Genomic DNA, 22,976 nt, shown 5'->3' with positions numbered 1-22,976 from the left:
CTTCCACCACAGAAACAGATGAGATCAGTACAGAAAACAGGCATAAGGTACTGAAAATACACCAGTGGTAGAGCTGGGACACCCCATCTACTGTCCTGTTAGTTGGAAAAGACCTTCTTGAAGGGAACCATCACCTGCCCAACAGAAGTTATCTGCTCCAGACTCAAACCTAAACAGCTACAACTTGGAGCAGAAAGCGAAGCTCAAAAAACAGCAAGACCTTCTCTAGCTCTGCCAAAGCTACTGAAGCTTTCCCTTTCCAATTTCCATTATCAACATGTCACACAGCATCATTCCACCCATAACAATGTGGGTAATGTGGGTTATTTACAGTAACTGCATCCTTTGACAATTCACTCATCTATACTCTGAAACCATGAATGAAAAATTCAACAGGTAATCAAGTACAGAGGAAGGTCCTAGAAGGATGAACAACTGCATCATTCGTCATAGGAAGCAGTTTTAGGAGACCAAGGAGCTACTAAAGAGAGAAGAAATAAAAATGGTATCTCATTCGAGCCAAATAAACTCCTGCTATAGCAACAGAGGAGTGCAGAGGATGTAACAAGGCTCTTAGCCAAAAAGAGAGAAGGTTGAGCAGTAAAGCCAAGCTCAAGTGACCTCCATGAAGGTGAGCCAGAGCTCACTTGTTTCTCAGCGAGGTAGAAATTGGGATTTGTTACATTCAGAAAGTAATTCTGCAGCCGAGCGCCTGCAGGGAAATCAGAGCAAACACATTTAGTGCTTCCAGTGCAGCTGTACCAACTTCTCCGGGTTTAAGTCCGGCCCTTGCTTCCATGCCTCTTGTCGGATCAGGAAGATCGCAAATATCACGGAAACACGGGAGGGGGTGAAGAAAAAGCCACATGTGCTTCAGCGCCGAGTTGGAGCCGGCACAGCCGCGGGGACACGAAACGCCCCCGAGGAACCCCCGCCCGCCTTTCAGGTCTCACCTTGGCGAGCGAGGACTTACCTGCAGTACCTGTTCGGGAGCAGGATGTGTGCTCACATCCCCCAGGGCAGCCAGGAGAAAGGAAAATGGAGCAGGAGCCAGCGGACTCGCCCCACCGGCGGCCCCAGCCCCGCCTAAAGGCGGCAAGGGCAGCACCGGCCGCGCTCGGGGCGGGCAGCGCCGATCCCGCGTAACCCAGCGGGGAAACCGGGGGGAAACCCGCACACCTACCCGAGAGCGCGGGGAGAGCGGAGAACCCCGAGAGCCCTTATCCAGCGGCTTCCCTGCCTTCCTTCCCTCCGTCATCCTCGGAGCAGCAGCAGCTGCTCCAGCGCGGCCCGGGCGGGGGGAGAGCGGCGGGGCTCAGGGGGCACAGCAGCGGGAGCGCGGGGCGGGCTGAGCCCCCCGGGGTCCCCCGGCAGCGAGCTGGGCACCGGCACCCTCGGCGGCACCCAGGGGCACCCTCGGCAGCGCCCGGGGGCTCCTGCCAAGCCCCGCCGAAGCGCCGGGAAGCGGCCGGGCCGTGGCCCCGCGGAGCTGCTGCCGCAGCGGCGCCGCTCGACCCCGGGGCCGCCCCGCCCGTCCGCCCGCCCGCCCTCCGGCGGCACGACGGGAGCCGTAGTTCCTCCCCGACCAGCTCCGGGCACCGCCGACTACAACTCCCGGGAGCCCGCGGGGAGCCGCGGGCACCGCCCGGCACGGCGGAGGATGCGGGGGGGGGGGGGGGGGCGTGGGATGCAGGATGCTCCCGGGATGCAGGAGCGGCCCCGGGAGGGATGCGCGAACCGCGCTGGGGGTGTGTGTCTGTGTGTGAGAGCGAAACGAGGGTTTGCGGGTCTCTTTTAGGATGGCTTAGTCCGGTAGGTCGTGGGTTTGGTGGGCTCGAGGCGAAAGGGTTTAGGCTGGATGTTAAGGAGGGAATGGGGTATTAGGAAGGAAGTGGGGTATTGGGAAAGGAAGGAAGGAATAGGACGTTAGGAATATTGGATGCTAGGAGAATTGGATATCAGGAAGGAATTCTTGGCTGTGAGGGTGGGCAGGCCCTGGCACAGGTTGCCCAGAGAAGCTGTGGCTACCCCATCCCTAGAAATGTCCAAGGCCAGGTTGGAGCAACCTGGCATAGTGGAAGGTGTCCGTGCCCATAGCAGGGGGTGGAACTGGATGATCTTTAAGGTCCCTTCCAACCCAAACCATTCCATGAGTGTGTGAACTCTAAGGGAGATTTGTGTCCTTGTTTGGCAGGTGGCCAGGAGGGCTTTGAAATCCTCTTCCCACTGCCTGCCCCCAGCCTTCTGCCTGGATGAGATTAAGTGCCACCACACAGGAGTCTGAACACCTGGACTGTAGAATCATGGAATCATGGAATGCTTTGGGTTGGAGGGGACCTTAAAGATCATCCAGTTCCACCCCCTGCTATGGGCAGGGACACCTTCCACTAGACCAGATTGCTCAGAGCTCCCTCTAGCCTGTCCTTGAACCCAAAAGCACAATTACTACTGTGTTTATATTGACTTTCAGAGGCAATTTACAAGTTTGTGTCACGTCTCTGATGACGATACTGATGACAGTGTCCATGTAAACCTCTCCTGTCTGGGATAGGAGTCAACTGACTGTACCCCTGCTGAGGTCAGAGACACCTTGAAAACATGCTGGCTAAGTAAGGTAAGACCTTGCCAGTGTAACACCCTGCAATCACAACAGGAATATGGCAGCAAGGTCATAAAGAAAAATCACATATGCCATCCCATCCTGCCCATCAGGAGCACTATCAGAGCCCTAAAACTCAGAGGAAACAGAGACATCAGGCAGCAGCGTTGCCTGGAGCTTATGGAGAGTGAAGAGGGCAAATTTCTGAGACAGTGCCACAGCACAGTAGCTGTTCCTGTAAGTTTGATGCCTGCAGGGTACAAAGGACCTGTCCAAAACCAAGCTTGTCACTGCCATTTGATAAAGCCAAGCAGGAGGACTCGTTGTCCCTTGTCCTCTGTGTTGTGTAAAAGCAATGTTGGCCAGGCCAGTTAAACACACGTTGGGCTGACTGTGAACATGTGAAATGATGAACTGATCTGCCTTGGCCCTGACCACAACTGCATTTTAGGCCACCCTTTGGCCAGGAGGTGAAGACTGAGTGCTGGGAAGGATTTGGGAAGGTGATAAGTGGATCTGAGCATGCTCCCTCCCTCAGCTTGCTTCTGTCCAGGTGGATTTATGTTAGTGTAAATATAGCAAGACATTGGAGACAGGTGAGTGCAGCCAACATCAGTTGTCTGACAAGATCCATTCACATCTGGAGCACCTGCTTTGGGGCTCACTCAATAAATACAGAGATAACTTAGGCCTTCCTTCTGTTGGCCCCTGTTGTAAACGTGAACTTGCACACTCCAGGCTCTGAGTCATGTCAGGTTGTTTCTTCTGGGTTTTTTTTGTCCAGCTAATCTCTCTTTAAAAAAAAAATAAAATGCGTTAGACTGTTTGTGAAGGCACTTTCTCAGGCATCAGCAGCCCAAAATTAATAGGTTAAAATGCAGCAATGAAAACTCAGGTTGGGCGTGAGGGAAAACTCGGACATTGTGATGTTTTGCTGCAACGGGCTGGAGTTGCACAGCCCTGGATATGGGAGAGAAACCTCTGCTCTTACGTGGCCCTATCCTGGTTTTTCAAAGGCATTACCAGGAATCCTTCTTTGCCCACTGGATGCCGCTGTTACACAGAAATATCCACCGACTAGTTCTTAGGCTTCTTGTTAAGCACCTTCTACCGGCCACTCCAGGGTCAGCCAGGCCATGTGGATTTAGCCCTGTTAACCTGCCTTTTTTTTTTCCCCTAAGGAAGCCTCCTTGACATTTTGCAGCTTCCTGACACGGCACATGGAGAACTTGGGCCGCCAAGGTTGGCCCCTGTGTGATAGCAACACCAGCAGCAGGAACAGAGTGATGTTCTTTGAAGGTGAACTGTACATGAAAAAAAAAAAAATGTTCAAAATGTGTCTTTGGGTCACGTATAGAAGGGCACTTTCCCCAAGAACTGCGTCCTGCAGTGCTGTTTTGCATGCTTAATACAGGAATTTTTATGTGGAAAAACTGGTCCAGAGAATTCTCTCCTTGAAAGCAGAGCCTGGAAGCAGCAGCTTTCCCTGGATCCCGCATGGATGTTACACAGTTACACCTTGTGGCACTGCCTTCAGAGGCACTGACCTGGATAGAACAGCAGGGATGTGTGTGCTTCCACTTTTTAGCAAAAAACGGGTGGTATTTATAGCTCAGCTGAGTCTCAGAACAAAGGAGAGTGACCTACATCCAGTGCCCAGCTTTGGGAATTAATTTTGAGGAAATTCAGTTCAGACTGAAATCAGCAATTCAGACCTAAATTCAGATTTAGGTCTCTCCTCTAAAGCAAATGGAACCAGGGCTTAATAGAATCCAAACCCAAGGGAAATTCCTCTTTATTTGTTTCCAACAGTTTTTAGCACTGTAAAACAACTGGAAAATGTACCAAGAAGAACAATTAAGAGCAGTTGTAGCAGGTGGGGATGACAGAAAACCTCCCTGTGTGAGATAATCACCTGTGCCAGCAGTTCTGCTGTTTGAAGTGAATTTGGAGTCCCCTCTTCCCACCATGGCTGCTCCAGACAATATCTAAGACAGGATCCATCCAATGCTCAGCATCACTGAAAAACAGGAAAACTGGATCAATCTGTTTCCTCCAGACTTCTGGCCTTTGCTGCATGTCCAGGTAGTGCCAGGTGGAAGATTGGCTGAATTCTGGGATGGCTGTGCCTAAAGCCCAGGGTTGAGTGCAGAAATCTAGTAAGGAAACTCCTAATAAATTGCTAAATATCAAGTTCTCCCCCTGCCCTCTGCCCACTTCCACTGAAGCACATTTAGAGGCTTCAGAAAAAAACTATATATTAAAAAAAAAAGTAATAGGCAAATTTCCATTCAATGACTTCATCTGTTTCTAACTCCGTGGTTAAAGGATTTTAAAATCAGAAATGCCTTCTCAGCCTGCCCCTCTTTAATATGGTGTATTTATCGTGCTGGAGGAACACAGCATATGGAATTCTGCAAGGGAAGCCTGTCCGTGCTGCTATAATTAGCTGGCAATGGTGACAGCAGGCATCTTGGCTTCTTTATTATTTTAAAATTCTCAGCACTGTATTATGGGATGAATTTCTACCACCTCGGAATGCTAATGCTTGGGGAAGCCTGTGAGTGCAGTATCCTTCAAAATCCCAAAGTGATCCCAAGTGTGACTGCACTAAAATCAGTGGGATTACACCAGAGCTGAACTTGGTCCCAGCCCCAGAGCAGACAAGGAAACTAATCCTCCTTTTTTCCCCTGCTCCTGCAGTGTTTCAAGCAACTTACTCATGTACCTGAGGTCAAGTTCTGTAATGAATGTTTGGCTTTGCTCCTCCCTGCACCAAGGGGAATTAGGTCCTTGTGCCTCCCTGGCTGCACCGTGCACACAACCCCATTTCATGAGTAGTGCTTGTGCTGTAAATGCTACCAGGTCCTGTCTTAAAACCGAGTTCATTTTTAAAAGTAAATCTGCACCCCACAGCCCCACCCTTCCAGTCCTCAGTGAACCCTGAGCCCCTTGCACAGCCAGGGTTGGAGATCTCTGCAAACAGCAGCTCCTGCAGCAGCTGAAAACCTGGACCATGAAATCCTGGTGCTCTGGGAGGGTCTCAGAAGGGACATCCCATCTCTGCTGCAGGACTGTTGGGGAAGGAGACATTGCAATGCTGGTCATCCCCTCATTCCCCTGCCAGAGTCCAGTCCCCGCTCCTGGCTGTCCCTGTGGTGCCCAGGGAAGGAGATTCCAAGGGCTCACCTCACTCTTTTCTATCCACAGCCCAGATGTGAAATCTGGTGGGAGGAAACTGCAGCGGGGAAAGTGAGACACTGCAGTGTCCCTTTGTGCTGAACTGGAGGTAGGGAGGACATGCCAATGGTAAATAAAAAAAGGGCAGAGAAAGAGGGGAGTAACTGGCAGTGTCTCCTGGAGAAAAAGCTGGAATATCAGCAGAATTGTCCTGTGCCTCGTTCCTCAGGGTGTTTGTCAGTGCACTGAAGGACTGAACCTAACAGGCAGAGCACTAACCACCAACTCATCATCTGGAGAAGAGGGGCTTCAATTACTTTGCCCTAGAGGGGCTTTTTTCCTGTCTAAATGACATGAAGAGGGCTGGGCGAGTCCCTTTGCACAAGGTTCATTATTTGGTGTTATGTAAGAAGCAGAGTTTGTGCTCCTTGAGGTTGACTTTGCAGGCAGCGCTGGCCAGGACGTGCATTTTTGTGCAGGAGCTGAGGGCCTGCAAGCCAAATTGGCTGCCTGTGCCTCCAGCCACAGGATCTGAGAGCCACAGGCACTTCTGCAGATTTTAGCTCCAAATACAGCCTCTGGTATGTGTGCAGGGGGGCAAATGAACAATGTGCTCAAACACCTCTGGGCTGATCAGACATGCAGAGCTGGAAATACAGGCAGGTAACAACTTCTTGTATTCAGAGGCCTCTCTGTAATTAGCTTGTTGTCAACTTGATTGTTGGCCACGGAGAGAATTTCTGACAGGTTGCTATAGAACAGGAGCTGATTTCCATTTTTATAGCTCCGTGTTGTTCTCTCTGTTGAAGTCTTACTATTAAACATGTCCCTTCTCTGCCATGGAGGTAGGTGTACACCTGGAAGGAGGCTCCTGAAGACCTTAGGAGGATTCCCAGATAGTCTGAGTGGTAGATGAGATCCTCTTGTTCTGCAAAACAGATGTTTGCAGACCTCAGACTCAACACCTCTGTGGTAAATACATTTAGACTGTGAGCAGAAAAAATGCTGAATGAAATCTGCAGAACCAAGTACATGATTCAGGAAAGTCTATTCTGTTTAAAATCAGCAGTGATTAAGCAGTATATAAAATCTCACCATAAATCTGTCGATGGCTACAGTTAACACACAGTGACAAAGCAGAGATGACTTCAGCTCTTGGCTTATGGGGGTGTTAAAAACCAGCCTGAAATCCCCCTGGCTGACACCTCACAAGCAGGGATGGCAGCTGAAGTTGCTCATAAATGATCTTTCCAGCTCGATGTATCACGCATTTATCTGAATAGCATAAAACCAAACCCGAAGTGAAACAAAGCAGCCCTGTGTCCAACTGAGGAGGCTGGCTCACTCCAAGGGAACGCTTGTGCAGGCACGAAGCTTCCCCCAGAAAAACACTGGAGTGAGATCATGAGGAATTCACATCCCTGTGTCACCCCAGGATGCCACATGGCAGAGCAGAAAATCCTGGAGGAGGAAGCAGAACACGCAGATCTGCTGCTGAGTGTTCTGTGTCAGCTCCATGCTGAGGGTTTCTCCTCCCACCATCACCTCTTTCTCTGAGAAGTGTTCTCCCTGCTTGGCCTTGGCTGAGCCAACCACTCACATGGGAATACAATTAAAAGGTTCTCTGCTTTTCCCAGCAATTCCCCCGCAAGAACACAGTGACAAATCACCCACAGCAAGGAAAAATGTCTGCACTTCCAGGCACAGGTGAGAGAAAGTACTGGATGATCCAGAATCCTGTGGCTGATGCAGACTTCCTGGAATATATATTGCAAGATAAATGCAGGGAGCAATGTCTTGTGGCATGTAGAGTAGTGCCTTGCTGGGTTACTTCATGAAAAGGTAGAAATAAAGCCCAGCAACACAGAGGTGCTGGAAAGAATTGCAGAATGATGTGCTGTCTTGGTCATAGTCATGTCTGGAGTCCTTCCCCTGCTCATGTTACAGCAGGTGAGTTGAACACGGGGCGTTTGAGCAGATGTTATTCATTGAATAGTAACACTGGACTTCACAAAGCTCAGTGGTCATGCAGGAAGAAAAACTTCGGTGTGAGTGCCAGTGTTCTCTCTGTGGCACAATTTCTCTCCAGGCAGAACAGAGCCCACGAGGAAGAGAAGGAAACTGAACTCCTGGAGATAAATTCTTTCACCCTTGGATATGAGGAAGGCTCACATCTGTGGGTGAGCCCAGCAGGCTGTGATTAGCCCTGCCAAGCTCTTCTGCCGTGGGCAGGGCTTCACCCACTGCCTCACTGGCTCCCCTCCAGTGCAACCACCTTTTCCCACTAATGCTCCTCTGGAATGGACAGCTGAGGCTTTATCCGTGTTAACCACGTGCAAAGACTTCTCCTGGCACCTCTGCCTTTAACCTGACATGGAGACAAAAGGATCCAGTGGAAGAGGAGGAGCCTCTACCACCCTGGACTTGGCTGCCTGATGCTTGGGGGCTGAGCAGAGCATGGAGTCAGAATCCTTCAGGGCCCTTCAGTTCAACGAGGCAAAACCCCCCCTTACTAGTTTGCTATTGTCTTCTGGCACACTGCATTTTTATTACCTTTGGAAGCTGGAATGTTCCCTGGCTCTAATAAAAATGTCTGTTCCTTGGAAAGGCAGTAAAGGCTTTGCACATATTTAAAGGGCATTGGCTTCACTTTAAATGGCTCCGTGAGTGACACTGAAAGCAAACAAGCAGTGGAGTCACAGGGCTGTTGCTGTGCTGTGGTGCCTTTTCCATGCAGAATATGTTCTTTGGTCCTTCTTGTTTGTTTTTGTCCCTTTGAATCCAATTCTCATTGCTTTGGATTAAAACTAACCCAAACCACAGACCGGTTGAGGGCTCAAGGCAAAATATCCTCCACAGGAAGATTTCCAGTCCAAAGTGTGAAAGATGAGGTGGAATTAAAAGGGAAAGATGCTTTCTTTTTCCAAAGGAATTAAGGTGCAATAGCTCACATGGTGGAGGTTTTCTGCACTGTAAGTTTTTGGAATAAAGGTTGGTTTTTGAAAGAATAATGAGTTTCTCTCATAATACTTTGACTCTGGGAGCTGATGTTTCAAGGTAAGTACCAAGTAACACGCCAAAATTACCAGACCTCTTCTGCTAATTGTGGATGTAACATAATTCCCCTTGCACTCCAGTTTCTAGTACTCTTCTAGATGACGAGTTTGACCCTAGAACCTTGTCAAAAAGACAAGGTTTATGCTCTTTTTGCTCCCTTGTTCCCATTCTCCTGTGTCGTGGCCATGCCCACAGTTTGCTCAGTGCTTGTCCCCGAGGTCTGCCAGGGCTGTGAGAGCACCAAGGGTTCTCAGGATCCCATAGCCCCACTTTTAGGCAGAGCACTGAGATGACTCAAAGCACATCCTTAGGCCCTGGGGAAGAGAATGGAGAGCTCTGAGCCAACAGGGAGAGAGTGAGGCGAAAAATAATTCCAACAAGGAATCCTGAAAAATGGTCCCATCGGCTCCCTGGGGCAGGTCTAATGAATCCTAATTAGAAGCTGTCTCTCCTCATTATGGGAAGGAAGGAATGGTTCAGCTTTCCCACCCCTTAACCTTGGAGACACGGGGATGAGATCTGTCCCGAGGAATGGTTTAATTTAGGGCGTTTTTGCCCCTGTAAGAAATTCTTTGGGAATTTCTGTGTGGGGAAAGGGCAGGCACCTGCAGGAGCGCTGGCAGGTTCTTCTAGTGCTCTAAATTCATGCACATACAGATGCCCACTTGAGAACACTTTATCTTTCAAACATTTGTGCCTGCCATTTCTCATTCTCTGGACTCCTGCCTCAAACTCCTCTCCTGCTCAGCCTATTCCCTCCCACATTTATGCACTGGATTCCCACAGTGGATCTCCCTGGAATGCACATCCAAGCCCCATCAAGTCTGTAGGGTGACAATGCCCTGCTCAGCCTGTTTCCAAGGGTTGTGGATGTTGCCAATTGGATCAGCAGGTTTACAAAACACTGCTGTGAAACTGCAACCCCGAAACAATCCAACCTCCCTTCTGCCTCCTGCTAGCACATTCCTTACATCCGTCTTTTCCAGACACATGGTTTCTTGACAGCATTTACATAACCTGGCTGAAAACACTCCCCCAGCCGATTAAATGCCTGCTATGAAATCCAAAGCTCCCATTAAAAGGATGGAGCTCTCCAGGACTGCAATACTTGCACAGATGGTTAATACTCATGGTTTGTTCTACAAGGGGAAAGAGTGGCATTTTTCTTTACAAGCACGTACAGTCAGAGCTTTCCCATGGGAATTGCTTGTTCTGCTCAGATTATTATTTTAAAGCTGTCATCAGATGTGATCACCCACTGGATTAGAGGGAGCAAAAGGAGATGATCAGATAATCTCCTGAGGCACGAAGCATTTCGAGTTGGATTTGAAGAGAGCTCTCTCACCTATGGCCCATTTGTTTAGCTCAGGGTTCTCCCTCCTCTGTATCTTCCTAAAAATGCTCGTGCCTGGTGGCAGTAGACCTGTGGGGATGTGGGATGTTGTTGTACTCTGCACAAGGAAGAATCCTCTGAATCACACAAATACTGGCAAAGCACAAACAAGAAGCAAAGCCTTTGGCTCTAACCATGGCTGTACAATTCATCTGGCCCTAGATCTGCTGCAGAAAGACAGAATTAAGTCTATAACTGCCTTTATTGCAGTGTAGAAGAGTAAAGTGCTTGATCCCAGAAATTCTGTCAATCAAATCTTTCTCAGATAAACATTCCCTAATTCAGGATTTTAACCTTTTCCAGACTCCTCTCTGTCAAAGCCTCAGAAATTCCCAGTGTTTCCTAGGCAGGAACCAGCACATCAGGAACTAATTAATGAGAGCAGGAGAAAAAAAAAAAAGAAGAAGAATGTGCTGAATAGAGGCAAAACTGAGACTCAAAGCCCTCATGCCATGGGCTGCCTGCTCAGTCCTCAGGATGCAGACAAAAGACATTCCAGCTCCTGACAAAAAGCCTGAAGAGATGCTGGAGCATCCAACAACCCCCCCAGGACTTTTGTGTAAAGACACAGTGGGACAGGAAGACTGGCAGATACAGGGTAGGTGGAGTGTCTGGAACTGAGAGATGTGAATCAGGTTATCCCTGGTCCTACATGGAGGTGATCCATGGGAGACAGAATCCACATGGAACATCCCATCAGTGCTATTCTGAAAGAAAGGGTTAAGCAGTAACCCTGAAATAATCAGTCAATTCATTAAGGAAAGTCTGTAATGTTTTCTGGGAGCTGTACCCAGAGCCAGGACCACCACCCAGATCATCCCATTTCCAGCAGGCTGAGTCTCACCCAGAGTCTGGCAGACACCTCAAATCCACTTCAAAGGCTTTGGGGAGAAAAACCTCCACCATAAAAAAAGTTACTTTGGTTAAATCATAACCTTACAGGAATTGCTGTGCCTCAGGTTTCCCATCGACACATTAAGGTGCAGAAATGCCACTCAGCTGATTCCCTGCAGTGCTGTAAAGCTCATTTGATTGCCATTTATAAAACCACACGTGATTCTTAGAGGGGAATTGCTGATGAAGAATTGTTATGATTGTTGCTTATTCCCCAGATGCCCGAAATATGGAACTTGGCAGGATTCCAGGGGAAAAATCCTTGTGAGCTAAGAGGTGAGCCAACCTAACAGTCAGACTGTTGGTGCAGGCAAGAGTCATCATAAACACAGGGGTCTTAAATAGACCTGAGCTCAGAGCATGGGCAAGGCTTTGGCTGTGCCATGAAGTGCAGAATCATGGAATGGTTTGGATTGGAAGGGAGCTTTAGGGACCATCTAGTCACCCTGTGCATCACAGACCTTGATAAAGCAGGTTGGGTTCTGCCAGGAGAGAACAGCCCACTTTAAAGGCAGGTGCTTGGGAGAGGCTCAGCTGCCAGGAACACAAAAGTTCCTCTCAGACAGAAGATATCAGCACAAAAAGCCTATCCATGGAGTGCCAAGAGTGGCCCAACAACTGCACATGAGGCTTTCTTTCCTGGGTGGAACCTCCCAGCTCCAGCACAGCGCTCCTGCAAGCAAACAACTGCCCTTCCACCCAGGAAAGAAAGCCCTGACCTTCTGTCTCCCAAGTGCAGTTTATGTGCCACCCTTGGCACTCCGTGGGCAGCTTGAGCTTCCTGTGCTGGCACCTTTTGTCTTGGAGGAATCTCCTGCAGGAGGAATCTCACTTGCAGGAGCCCTGCACTTAGATTGGCATTCTGCTCCCCAAAATTCAGCGCTGACCTTGGAACCCCCATCCCTGGAAGTGTCCAAGGCCGGGCTGGTTGGGGCTTGGAGCAACCTGGGATAGTTGAAGGTGTCCCAGGGGGTAGAACAGGGTGAGTTTTAAGGTCCCTTCCGACTCAAAGCATTCTGTGACTGTAAAAAAAAGCCACTCACCCCCTTCTCCTTGGGCTGTTCTCATGCCTTTATCAGCTCGTATTTTAGCGAGAAGAAACCGCAGCTCTTAAAACCCTGCGGGTCTTAAAGTACTCACGTGAGGATGCCCTCCCGTGTCCCTCACCCACCTCCCGTTCCCAACAGGTGCCGGCAGTGGGTGTGGCCGCTCCTTTGGATCAGGGAGGGGAATACACGCCCGTGGGAGAGGTCGGGGGCTCAAGGCTGGGCTGGGGGCGGCGATGCCGCTTCCTCCGCGCAGGAGGGCGGGTGGGACCCCCCTGCACCACCGGGGCAGGGGCTGCGGGTCCCCCACGGGTGTCCCTGGGTGTCCCCAGGGGCTCGGGGAGCTGCGGTCCCCCCCGGTCCCCCCCCGGCCCCTCCCGCCTGGGAGGGCGGACTCGCCGCCGCCGCAGCCCGGATGCCACCGCCGCCGCTTTCCTGGCCCTGCTCCCGGCTCCCGGTGCCGCCGCTTCCTCCCGGGAGCCGCGGGGAGGGGGCCCAAGGGCTTCTCCTCCCGCCGGGTTATTTTTTCCGGCCGCTGCTCCAGCGGGGGAGGTGGGAAGAGCCAAAGGCGGCAGTACCCCCTTCCCGCCCCCCCGGCCGCTGCAGCACATGGGAAGCAAAAGTTTTCCTCCTCCTCCCGCCGCTCCTCCTGCTTCTCCTGCTCCTGTTCTCTCCCCTCCGCCGGCTGCCCTCGCCCCGCAGCCCCCCCGGTCCCCGCATCCCGAGGATGCTCCCGCGGCCGCTCCACTCGGACCCCGGCCGGGAGCTGCGGCGCTCCCCGATGGACAGCCGGGAATAGAGCGCGGCTGGAGCCTCTCCCGCTGCTCTGAGCGCTGGGAAGGAGGGAAGGCGAGACTCTCATCGCATCTTCCAGAGGGAGCCGCGAATTTGCGGAGGAAAGGGGCTGTTGGGCAAATTTAATCAGATGGTTTAGCAGCGCCGGCGAGGCAGCGCCGCATCGCTGTGCTCCGGCCCCACCATGGGCACCGGCATGTGCTCCAGGAGGCAGAAGGGGCTCCTGCAGACCGCCTTCTGCCTGGTCACCGTGGCGTGCCTGGGCTCCGGAGTTTTCCTCTACAACCACTTGCAGCAGAAGGTGCGGAACGCAGAAGCCCTGGCCCAGAAATACAAACAGCAGCAGGAAGCGCTGTCAGCGCAGCTCCAAGGTGAGTGACCTGCCCTGTGTGCGTGCCTGTGTGTGCACACTCTGCCTGAACTTCCCTCGCTCCCGTCATTACCTGCCGCTGGCTTTGCTGCCCAGCCACAAGCGGGTGCCTCGGGCATGTTCAGCCTTTGGCTTTAAAGAGCTCTAAGGTGTTGTGCCCGTTCCCTTCCTCCCGTGGCTGTCTGGAATTAGAACAGCCGTGAGTCCGAATCGCTGCTCGCAGCGAGGGGAGCGGAGCGTGTCGGATGGGCGAGTTCAGCTGCGTCACGCCTATTCCATTTCTTTTCCCTTTGGCTGTAAAAATTAAACCTCTGTGAAGCAGCACCAGCGCAGACAGGGCTCGCAGGGGCTGGCTGGGCAGGCTCCGAGATGTGGCTCCTCTCTCTACCCTGTGTCTGTCCGGGAAGTGAAGGGACAGGGAAGGCATCCTTCGGTAAAGTTTGTTGTCACACTGTGCTGCCCATTGGAAGGAAACAAGCCCACCTTCTTCTCAAGAGGCTGATCCGTGACTAGAAAGGTCTTGCCGGCATGCTCGGGGCTGATGGATGCCGCGGCACACAGCTCCCTAAAAAGGGGGGAGAAGGAGGAGGAGGAGTAAGAATTGGCTTTTCTGAGCCCGCTGACCAGCGCTGGGCTCCTCTGGCAAGAGCTGCCGGGGACCGGAAGGCGAACACAGTGTATTCCTCCTCCCCCTTTCTCCCCTCAGTTGTCCTCCTTCCACAAATGCCTAACTGTGGGAAAATGGCACTTTAGCCCACGGGGAGGTCTCGGCAGGGAAGGCTGAGGACACACGTTACTCCATCCCTGAACTCTTACCTCCTTTGTCTGGTCTGTCATCCCAGCCTTAGTGCATCTGCCAGAGCGACGTTTCCAGCAGCTGTCACTAGATTTGAAGTCTCCAGAGGGATTTGCTGAGCTCCCTGTGGAGAGGTTTGGTGGGAATCCCCTCTGGGGAGCCAGCAGCTGGGGGTGCAGTGCTGGAGGGCGGGCCGGGTCTGGGTGCCCACGGAATGAATTTTATGTGCACAAAATATTGCTTGCCGTGGTTCCACTCAAGGTCAGGAGATGCATTTAACCCTTTTTTTTTTGGTCTAACAAGTCGGTTTAGATCGCAGTGTTTATGTTAGAGCTCTTCCTCAGGCTTAAATCAAATACAGGCTATCCATCGTGACCTCTGTGGACCCATCCAGTGATACTGTTTCCAGAGCCTGTAGTGCTCTGGAATTCTGCAGGTCTGTGACTCGACGTTTATGTCTTTCAGGGTTAAATCTCCTCTGGTGGTTCTGTGTGCAGTGTTGTGATGCAAATGCAACATCCTCCAAGGGCTGCTTGAGCCCAGGGCTGTGCATTTCTGTTTGTAAACAGCCAGAGCAGAGTGTGGTGTGTTCCTCTCCAGGAAACATGCTTTAAAAAAACCAATCAGTCTTGGAAAGGGATCTAGTGTGTGTTTTGGTTCACTGCTATTATGGCTTGTTTCCATTCCTTCTATCAGGCAGTCAAACACCTCATGTGTTGCTCAGTCCCAGCCACGATTTCCACCTGCATCCTGGGTTTGGGAGATGCCAAGATCAGCAGGGCAGAAGTTAACCCACATTCCTTTCCGGTGTGTCAGCATCTCATGCTCCTCTTGGAGAGAGGGGCTGGTTCTTCAGAGAATAAGCTGACAGTGGTAGCCTCAGGGAACCCCAGTTTTGGCAACAACAGGCTCAAGCCAACAGCTGAGCCAGGCTTATATTTTTTCCACCCAAATACGCCTGAATGGCAGAGCTGTAGCCTGTTGCTGGGGTTTCTATCCCCCCTCCTGTTCCTAAATACAGTTGTTGCCATGGCTACCCTTTTTTATTTTGAGAAGACACTTGCTCGTCCAACAAATTTAACAAAGACAAGGCTTCTTTTTGGGCTTGGCTGGTGGGAGAATCCTGGTGACTGGCAGAGAGGAGCCAGTTCATGGAAGGTTTGCAGTGCAGGGCTGTCTGGCTCATCTGGCCATGGCTCTGGTGTCTGTGCTCTCCCTGCAGCTCTGTGGTGCTGGGCACAGCAGAGCTGGGGCTCTGGGCTCCCTCCCTACCCTGTGCTCACTTGTTGCATGACTTTATAATTCCTTGGCTTTAATTCCTGTGTCTTCTGCACCTCGTTCTATCTTTTCAGCAAGGCACTGCCAGGAACTTCATTGTTTCAGCACCTCAAATCCCGTGTTCTGGCTCATTTGGCAGCAGGTGACTGTTCCTTAGTGCCGAGTTCTGGCTGAATCCCAGGATTTAGATCCTCAACACCCTCTATTCTCCCTTATAATAGCAAATTGTTAAAGACTTCCTGGATCCCTGGCCTGCAGAGCTGTAGAGTGCCAGGTTGGTTGGATGAGTTGCTGTGTCTCACCACGAAGGTAAGTATAGAATAGAGAATCACAGAATTATAGAATATCCTGAATTGGAAAGGACCCACAGGGATCATCAAAGTCCAGCTCCTGGCCCTGAGAGCAGAGACACCACTGTATGCAGTGCTCTCTGCAGAGCTGGACCCCCCTGCTCTGGACTCTGGACACCTGGAGGAATGGCAGGAGAGATTATAACTTTCTTTTCCAGTCACTGGGGGTCACTTCAGTTTATCTGACTTATGAAAAAAAAAAAGAAAAAAGGGTCAGGAGAGCCAGATTTTGTGTTCTAAAATTCTGAACAAACAGCCCATGATGTGGAGCTGTTCCTGAAGCCTCCTCTGCTCCGGGATGGAGCATTAGGATCTGTGGCTTTGGGTGTCTGCACGAGCCCATCGCTACAGATGCTTTTCATTGCTGGTATGAGGTTCCCATCACATCAAAGACTTGCCCTCAGGAGGCTCTGCTACATAGGACTGCAAGGAAGTGAGATGCTTCTGGCAGAAACACGACTGCCCAGAGCTCCCAGACCCTTGGGGAAGTGGCTGATGTTCTCAAGGTGACAATTTCCTTGAACAAGTCGTGAAGGAGCACCCAGGGTGTGCTCAGCTGGGGAAGCCCTCGGGGTGACATCTGAGTAGTCTGTTGGGAAAAGTGTTTCTAAAAATAAAGCTGTCACGAAGGAGACACTTGGACAGCTGCAGTGATGGCTTCAGCAGCAGTGCTCTGCAAGGGAAACCTCCCTCCAGATGGAAACCACGTATTTCTGCTGTGATGGTTTGAAGAATATGGGAGTCTCCTCGCTCCAGAGGAAAATCTTAAGGCAGTGGCCCAGTCCAAGGGAAGCATCTTCACCATTGGGGTCTGTCTGTGTTGTCTGGGGAGGGTGACAAAGAGAAGGAAGGAGATAAAGTGGCTGGTGACAGTGGGAATTCCTCACCTAGGGCACTGTCCTTCCTGCTCCCTGAGGGAGCACGAAGTGATAGAGGATTTAGGTGAGCTTTGCTGCTCCATTATGGCCCAAGTGGAGCTGGCAGGCTCTATAGATCCACTTGGAGCGAGAGCACGAGTCTCTTGGGACTCTTGGCTTGACAAGATTTCGCCAAGGAATGGATTAACACTTCTTTTATGCATAAAAACCTCGCCCCACTTAGTTCCTTTTCCTGGAGATTGTGTGTTATGGCACCACTTGCCCCCAAAGGTCTTGGCTCTGGAGGGATCTTGGCTCTAGGAGCCGGTTTCTTTTATCACCTCTCCCCTCTGACTTGCTGCCCAGTGCTGTTCTGACCCAATGTCCATCTGTGCCAGGGGGATGAGGAGCCTGTTCCAGCTCAGGGAGAGCTCTTGGTTTGTATTCAGCCATCAGAGTGCATTAAAATCACCATCCGTCCGTGGTCCTTTGATTTGTCACGTGGCTGCTGCATGAAGCAGCCTCATCCCTGTCCCTCCTCTGCTCCTGGGCACATGCAGGGGCTGTTTTGGGTGGGATGGGACAGGGAGCTGCCTGGCTCACTTTTCCTCACTGGCATGAGGGCCAGTCAGTGGAATGGGAGAAAATGTCTCTCCTGCATGCAGCTCACGACCTGGAAGGCTCTGGCTGCCTTAACCCTGGCTGGGCACTTGGTTCACAAAGACATAGTTTAGCCCTTGGCCACTAAAGCAGCTCTTGGGCATCACAACTTGGGCTCCAAAGCAAAACCTGAGGGCAAATACTCACGGGGTGAGGCCGGTGTGTTGTATCGTGAATATCCACGGTTTCCAGCCCAGCTGTGCCCTCCCTGCTCCAGATAGGAGAGGAAATATGTGGGGGGAAAAAAGCCTGTGTGAAGGAAGGTGAGGTTTCTCTCATGCTGTGCCTCTCTCTGCTCCCCAGTGGTGTACGAGCACAGGTCCCGGCTGGAACGGTCCCTGCAGAAGGAGCGAGGGGAGCACAAGAAGACAAAGGAAGGTGAGTCCCTTGCGGGGTTGTCCCAGCAGTGGCCAGACAAGCCCCCAGCTGTCCTTTGTGCCCAAAGCCTTCCCTGCCTCAGGGCCGTGTGTGGCTGTCCCTGAGTGCCCCCAGGTGAGCTCAGCCCCGGTTTGTACCCGGGGAACAGTGAACTCACGTGTTTATTGTCCGTGGGCAGAAGGTGCTGGGAGGGAGGTTCTGTTCTCTCACACTCCCACTCATGTCCTCAGTGCAATCTGTGAGTAACAGTGCCCAGGATGTGCTGTTTGAGCACTTTAAGTGGTGGCTAAACCTGGCACTGGACCACGATTTTTTTTCTTGGAAATATGTCAACTTTCCTCTAAAAGTGATTTGAAGATGCTGAGCTCTACAAGTGCTTAATGATATCAGCATCACTGCCCTCCACGACACATGGACAATGCAGACTGTCAGATCCTTTAGAGCTGATGTACATAAGTAGATATAAACATGCAAGATATTTTAAGACCACGAAATCCAACAGGAAACAGAAAGCCAACAGTTTAGCCCTTCAGTGGAGTGCTGTGCTTGGATGTCAGGCCCCTCTGCACCTGATTGTTGCTGGCAACTTAATAACTTGGCTTTTATCTCCAAAACTGGTATGTGGAGTAACAGCAGTGCTCCTCACTCCGAGGTGCTCTGGTTTTCTGGAAGTGCTGCCACGCAGCATCCAGGCTTGGCTGCATCCCTGAGGGAGAAGCTGCGTTTCTGCCACCTCTGATCTATTTGGTGAGCACTGACTGAGCAAATATATCCTAATATGTGTTATCTAGTCATGGCACCTGCCCATTTTAAGAAGGTGGTGCAGATGAGATCAGCAGATTCATTCCTTTTGGTCTCACAGAAGCTTTGGTTTCTCTTTTCCAAAGTCTTTTCACTTCAGAGCACCCCAAATCCTCCTGCAGCCTCAGAGACATCGAACTGCAGCCGTTTGTGTGCTGAAGTAGGAAATCACTGAGGCACTTGAGTACAGAGTGGGAAAGCAAAGACATTTGGGCCAGTCTAGCTGGGTGGACAGCTCTCATGGAAAACACTCCCATCTTTCCGAGGGCATTGAGTGGTCTCCTGGCAGCATCTGCATTCCAGCTTGTTGACTTGCAGCCTTTTGTTCAGCAAGGGGCTGATTTCCCCCTTCCCTCCCCCCCTGCCCCAAAATACAAACCAGATCCTCGTTAAATTCCAGCTCGTTAAATCGCCTTCTCTTCTTCCACTTCCAGATTTTTTAGTGTACAAGTTAGAAGCTCAGGAAGCTCTCAACAAGGAGAAGGTAGGTGAGGTTTGTTCCTCAGGGTGTCTGTGTGATGCTGGTAAATATTTCCTCAGGGTTGGGGGGCCAGGATTGCTGCCTGGGAGGCATGAAGGTGGATGTGTGTGCACGGTGCAGGGTGAACTTTGGCTGACTCCACTGGGCAAGGCTGCTGGTGGGTGAGGATTTGCTTCATCTGAGGGAGAGACTGCACAGTTCTCGACCTGCTCTGCCCATTCTCCCGTGTGTGACAGCCCAAGAGACGATTCCCAGCTCCTGGTTGCAGCCTGAAGGGAGAATTGCTGCTCCATGGCACAGAAGAGCCCTGGAGAAACTGAATTCAAGGCACACCACGGGGAACACGGGGAAGAAAGACCATGTGGTGTGGGGAAAAGCATATCCATTGTTTTCCATCTCCAGGGATTGTCAAATGATTTTCACTTGCCTGTGGACTTCTCATTCAGCAGGGAAAAGGACTCTTCAGTGAGGGCTGGGAAGAAATGCATCCCTGGGATACAGTCTGTCACATTCACTTAGGTTATAAGGCTGGGTTTATTCCTTTCCCAGAGCATCTGCTGATGAGATGCTGGGGAAGGGGAATCGCTTTTAGCCCCTTCATCTGTGGGTCAATGTCAGCCTGTTACAGAAAAACTCAGCCATGAATATCTGATTTTTTTTTTTTAATCTGTGCTCATTTGCTGGTGATATTTCATTCCATGTTGAGTATTTATCATATAAATTGAGTTGGGAGTTGTAGTGGGAATCTCTGCACGGGGGTTAGTTGGCACTTCCACGGTGCTGCTTCGTGGATCAGCCACGTTGCTTTAAGGTCCCCAAACGTGGGTCCCAGCATGTCCTGGGACAAGCTGCAGCCCCCTCAGGTGCCACTGCTGCCCTGGGGACAAAGCCTTTGGGCACAGGGGGTGGTGACTTCCACCCCTGCTGTGAGGAGATGTTGGTGCTGTGGTGAAGAGTGGAACCTTGGGGGCACAGGGGAAGAACCTGACCCTTAGTGAGGCATGAGCAGAGCCACTGAACTGGTCCAGATCCCTCTGTGGGCACTCATAAATCCATCTCCACTGCTGGTTTGTGCCAGCTGAGCCTAGTCTGGCTGCTGTACCCTAGTTACAGAGCTTGCTTTAGGCTCCCTCAATTGCCTAGTGATCCATTTTTTGTTAAATGGTGCAATTTTGGTGTGTAGGCGACAGGCTCAGCTCTGCTGCTCTCTGCCTCCCCCTCAGCTGCTGCCAGCAGAGCTCAGCCTTCGGGGAGGGGGGTTCACTGTGCACAGCTCCTTCAGCACTGGGCCTGGCCTAGATACAGAGCTGAGGGCTGGGAAAAACTACTCTGAATGGGAATTAAGAGCGCAGTTAATGAGCTGGTGTGAAAAGGTTCTTTTCCAGCCCTGCCCGTTCTGCTGGTCCCCGTCCCCACCTGTGTGTGTCAAGTGGCTGGGCAGGTGCTCTGGTGGGTTTTCCTCCCTGCCTTGGGGTTTTCTGGGATCTAATGGCACTGTTGAATCTCTTTTTTTTTTTTTTTTTTCTTTTTTTACCCCAGCAAGACTCCATGAACAGATATGGGGCCCTCAGCTCCCAGCACAAGATCCTGAAGGTAAGGGAGGAGGTTGGGTCGTGGACTGACCATCTGCTGCACATTAAAGGATGCTCCTGGGAAGGAGAGTCCTAGCAGGGACCCAGGGCTTCCTGCAGTCAGTGCCAGCAGGGAGGGAGGAGACCACTCTGTGTTGATCCACATTCCTTCCTGACTGTTCAGGTCCAGGGGAGTTTCCTATTTATTCTGTATCAGGTTACAGCTTTCACCTACACCTCCATTCAATGGCAGCCTTTGTGCACTTTATCACACAGGATTCTGCTGTTCAGCCTGCTCCTTTCTGGGTCCCTTAGTGTGAAAATGGGTCTATTCATCGTAGCTTGCCCTTTGGGCTAATACAACATATTCCAGCCCATGTGAGAAGCTCAGAGCAGGGCAGTTTATAGCATTTTGTAGCTTATCACGTGCCCTACCTGGAGCATATCTTGATGTTAAATTTTCCTGTTGTTAGAGCAACACAACCGGGGCTGGCAGTGGTGGTTTTTAGAGGTTTTTAGTTGGAGCTTTGGCAGCAAAATGGTAATTTAATTCTGGGCTGCAGAAGGAGGGCTGGGTTCCAGCAGCCCTTAGCACCGCTGGGTTGTATTTCCTGAGCAGAGCTGGACCTCCAGCTGCCTGGCTTTTGGATTCAAACCTCGGGAAAAGGGAAGTACAGTTCTGTCTCTTGGGTATGATCCAGCACTGTGGACTCTGGGAACGCTTTGCAATAGCAACATTCCTCCTCATAGCAACTGCTAAGGCTGAGCAGAATGCTCTGGTTTGCTGCTCTCGAGGGGACAGTTGAGAGCATTTCGTCCTGGCTCCCTTTCTCTTGCTTCCTTTTATTGGAGGGGTGGGGGGAAAAAAAAAACCACCCTATTATTTTTTTTTTTTTAAACTACATTTACAGCTGCTGAAAGACAGACCAGCCCTTGGGGCTGCAGAGTGGGAGATTTTGACCCCCTCCCACCCTGAAAAAGCAGCATTTAGCCCAGCTTCTGCTAGTTATGAGCCTGTGAGCAACACTTCTGTTACTGGAGCCCAGGCAAAAATGCTTCCCACTGGAATTGGCTTCCTCAGGAGGAAAATTGCTGCCAGGATATGGTTCCTTAGGAAGTGGACTTATGCTGAACAGAAGCAACTAACTCTGCTAAGCTGCAGGTCCCAAAGGGTCCCATGAAGCCACAGCACATCTGGCTTTGGTGTCCCTGGCCTCTGCTCTTCTCCTGACCTGCACTGGAATCCTCCCTGGCTGATTTACATCTGGAGCTGGCACAGCAGCTCCGAGGTGCAAGGGCCTTGACTTGGTCCAAAAATAGCAGTTGTGATCATTGCCTGTGTTGTCTGGATTCCTGCTGGGGCCAGACTTTGTCTCACAATTCCTTTCTCCCTCTTGAGTGGAGATGAAAGCGTTTTGCTCCCATCACTCTGCAGAGTGCATCCTGGCATTCACTGGAGCAGGCAGGCAAGGAGGGGGTGGCTTCAAACAAAGGAATTTTTGACATGAACTTCCTGAAACTGCTGGAACATGAAAACTGGCAACGAGCTGTGCCCTTCCTTTGCTTGTGGGTTAAGGCATCCACTTACTGATTCCACTTTGTTCAATGCTGTCCACAGAGCTGCTTTTGAATCCTGGCAGGAATACCTGGGTTTGAGGGACTGTTCTTTTCTTCTCCCCCTTCACCTGCCCATTTCCCCAGAAACCTCAGTGCCACAGATCTGACACATTTGGGCACTACCTGTTGTCTGAACAACAAAGGGAAGGTGGGATGAGAAAACCTGCTGCCCCGAGTTCCTGCAGCTGAGCTGAAGAACTCCCAATTTTTGGAGGCTGATCTGACTTGTGAGTGATAAGATTTCCCCGTATTGCAGCGTGAGCACCAGAGAAAAGCCACGACAACGTGGTCCCTGTATTCCCTCAGCCCAGCTGCCTCTGGGCATGATCTGCACAACACTCATGTGCTCTGTCCTGTGGTTTCTGCTTGGCTGAGTAGAACAGCAGAACTGTGAGGGAGAGGAGGGAATGGCACTGCAGCCACGTGGGAAGACAGCAGAGGTTCCTGGGTTCCTCAGGGTACCTGGCCTTGGTGGAACTGCCTGGGTCAGGAATGTTCTGCCCACAGGTAATTAAATTGCTTCTCTGAAAAACAGTTTAGTGTGTTCCAGATTTCCTGCCTGCAAATAACACAGAGGCATCTTTGGATTCCTCCTCAGGTCTGCACACACTGGTCCCACCAGGCTCAGAAAGCAGCTGAGAGGGAGGATGCTCCATGTGCTTAACGAGGAGGCAGCCTCAGGTGCCTGTGACCTTGGGCAAGGCACTCATCTCCCTCTCCAGCTTCCTGCTGCTGTCAGAGGATGAACATTCCCTCCCTTCTTCCTGCCTGGGAGCAGTCTGGGGACACACATTATGCACATCACCTTCCAGGCAGAATATGGGTTAGGAATTAATTGACCTGAGGTGATGAG

At 51.3% G+C, this 22,976-nt stretch overlaps 3 protein-coding genes across 7 annotated transcripts in view; 1 reads left to right on the top strand and 2 right to left on the bottom strand.

The window, feature by feature from the left end:
- Positions 1 to 1,521, bottom strand: part of MIB2 (MIB E3 ubiquitin protein ligase 2) — a 41,308-nt gene extending 39,787 nt beyond the window's left edge. For 3 of the 4 annotated variants that reach the window (XR_007904370.1, XR_007904371.1, XM_051786441.1), the window contains exon 1: positions 1,184 to 1,520. The gene's annotated coding sequence lies outside the window, so the exon portion shown is untranslated. Of the gene's footprint in view, positions 1 to 1,183 lie in introns of all 4 variants that reach the window. The other variant, XM_051786442.1, reaches the window with a different exon arrangement.
- LOC127470536 (translation initiation factor IF-2-like) lies at positions 1,255 to 13,031 on the bottom strand. The gene is made up of 4 exons (XM_051786149.1): positions 12,295 to 13,031; positions 4,515 to 4,619; positions 3,265 to 3,392; positions 1,255 to 1,577 (listed from the first exon to the last, which is right to left on the bottom strand). The coding sequence occupies exons 1-4, from the start codon at positions 13,029 to 13,031 to the stop codon at positions 1,255 to 1,257; spliced, it is 1,293 nt and encodes a 430-aa protein (XP_051642109.1).
- Positions 12,838 to 22,976, top strand: part of LOC127470678 (Golgi integral membrane protein 4-like) — a 26,141-nt gene continuing 16,002 nt past the window's right edge. The window contains exons 1-4 of one of the 2 annotated variants that reach the window (XM_051786451.1): positions 12,838 to 13,335; positions 17,579 to 17,653; positions 18,889 to 18,938; positions 20,475 to 20,528. In XM_051786451.1, the coding sequence (XP_051642411.1) occupies positions 13,149 to 13,335; positions 17,579 to 17,653; positions 18,889 to 18,938; positions 20,475 to 20,528 (366 nt within the window). In that variant the 5' untranslated portion in view covers positions 12,838 to 13,148. The remainder of the gene's footprint in view (positions 13,336 to 17,578; positions 17,654 to 18,888; positions 18,939 to 20,474; positions 20,529 to 22,976) is intronic. The other variant, XM_051786450.1, reaches the window with a different exon arrangement.

Source organism: Manacus candei, unplaced genomic scaffold, assembly GCF_025592945.1.
Source record: "Manacus candei isolate 608988 ecotype Guabito, Panama unplaced genomic scaffold, ASM2559294v1 h1tg000022l, whole genome shotgun sequence".
NCBI lineage: Eukaryota > Metazoa > Chordata > Aves > Passeriformes > Pipridae > Manacus > Manacus candei.
This window is presented reverse-complemented; position numbering and strand designations above follow the sequence as displayed.

Coding starts and splice junctions, on each gene's coding strand:
- LOC127470536 (XM_051786149.1), bottom strand. CDS start 13,031: ATGAGAGTCTCGCCTTCCCTCCTTCCCAGCGCTCAGAGCAGCGGGAGA. Junction 4,620..12,294: donor GCACCTGTTGGGAACGGGAG/GTGGGTGAGGGA, acceptor CCTGTTTTTCAG/TGATGCTGAGCATTGGATGG. Junction 3,393..4,514: donor CAGCAGAACTGCTGGCACAG/GTGATTATCTCA, acceptor TTTTTTTTAAAG/AGAGATTAGCTGGACAAAAA.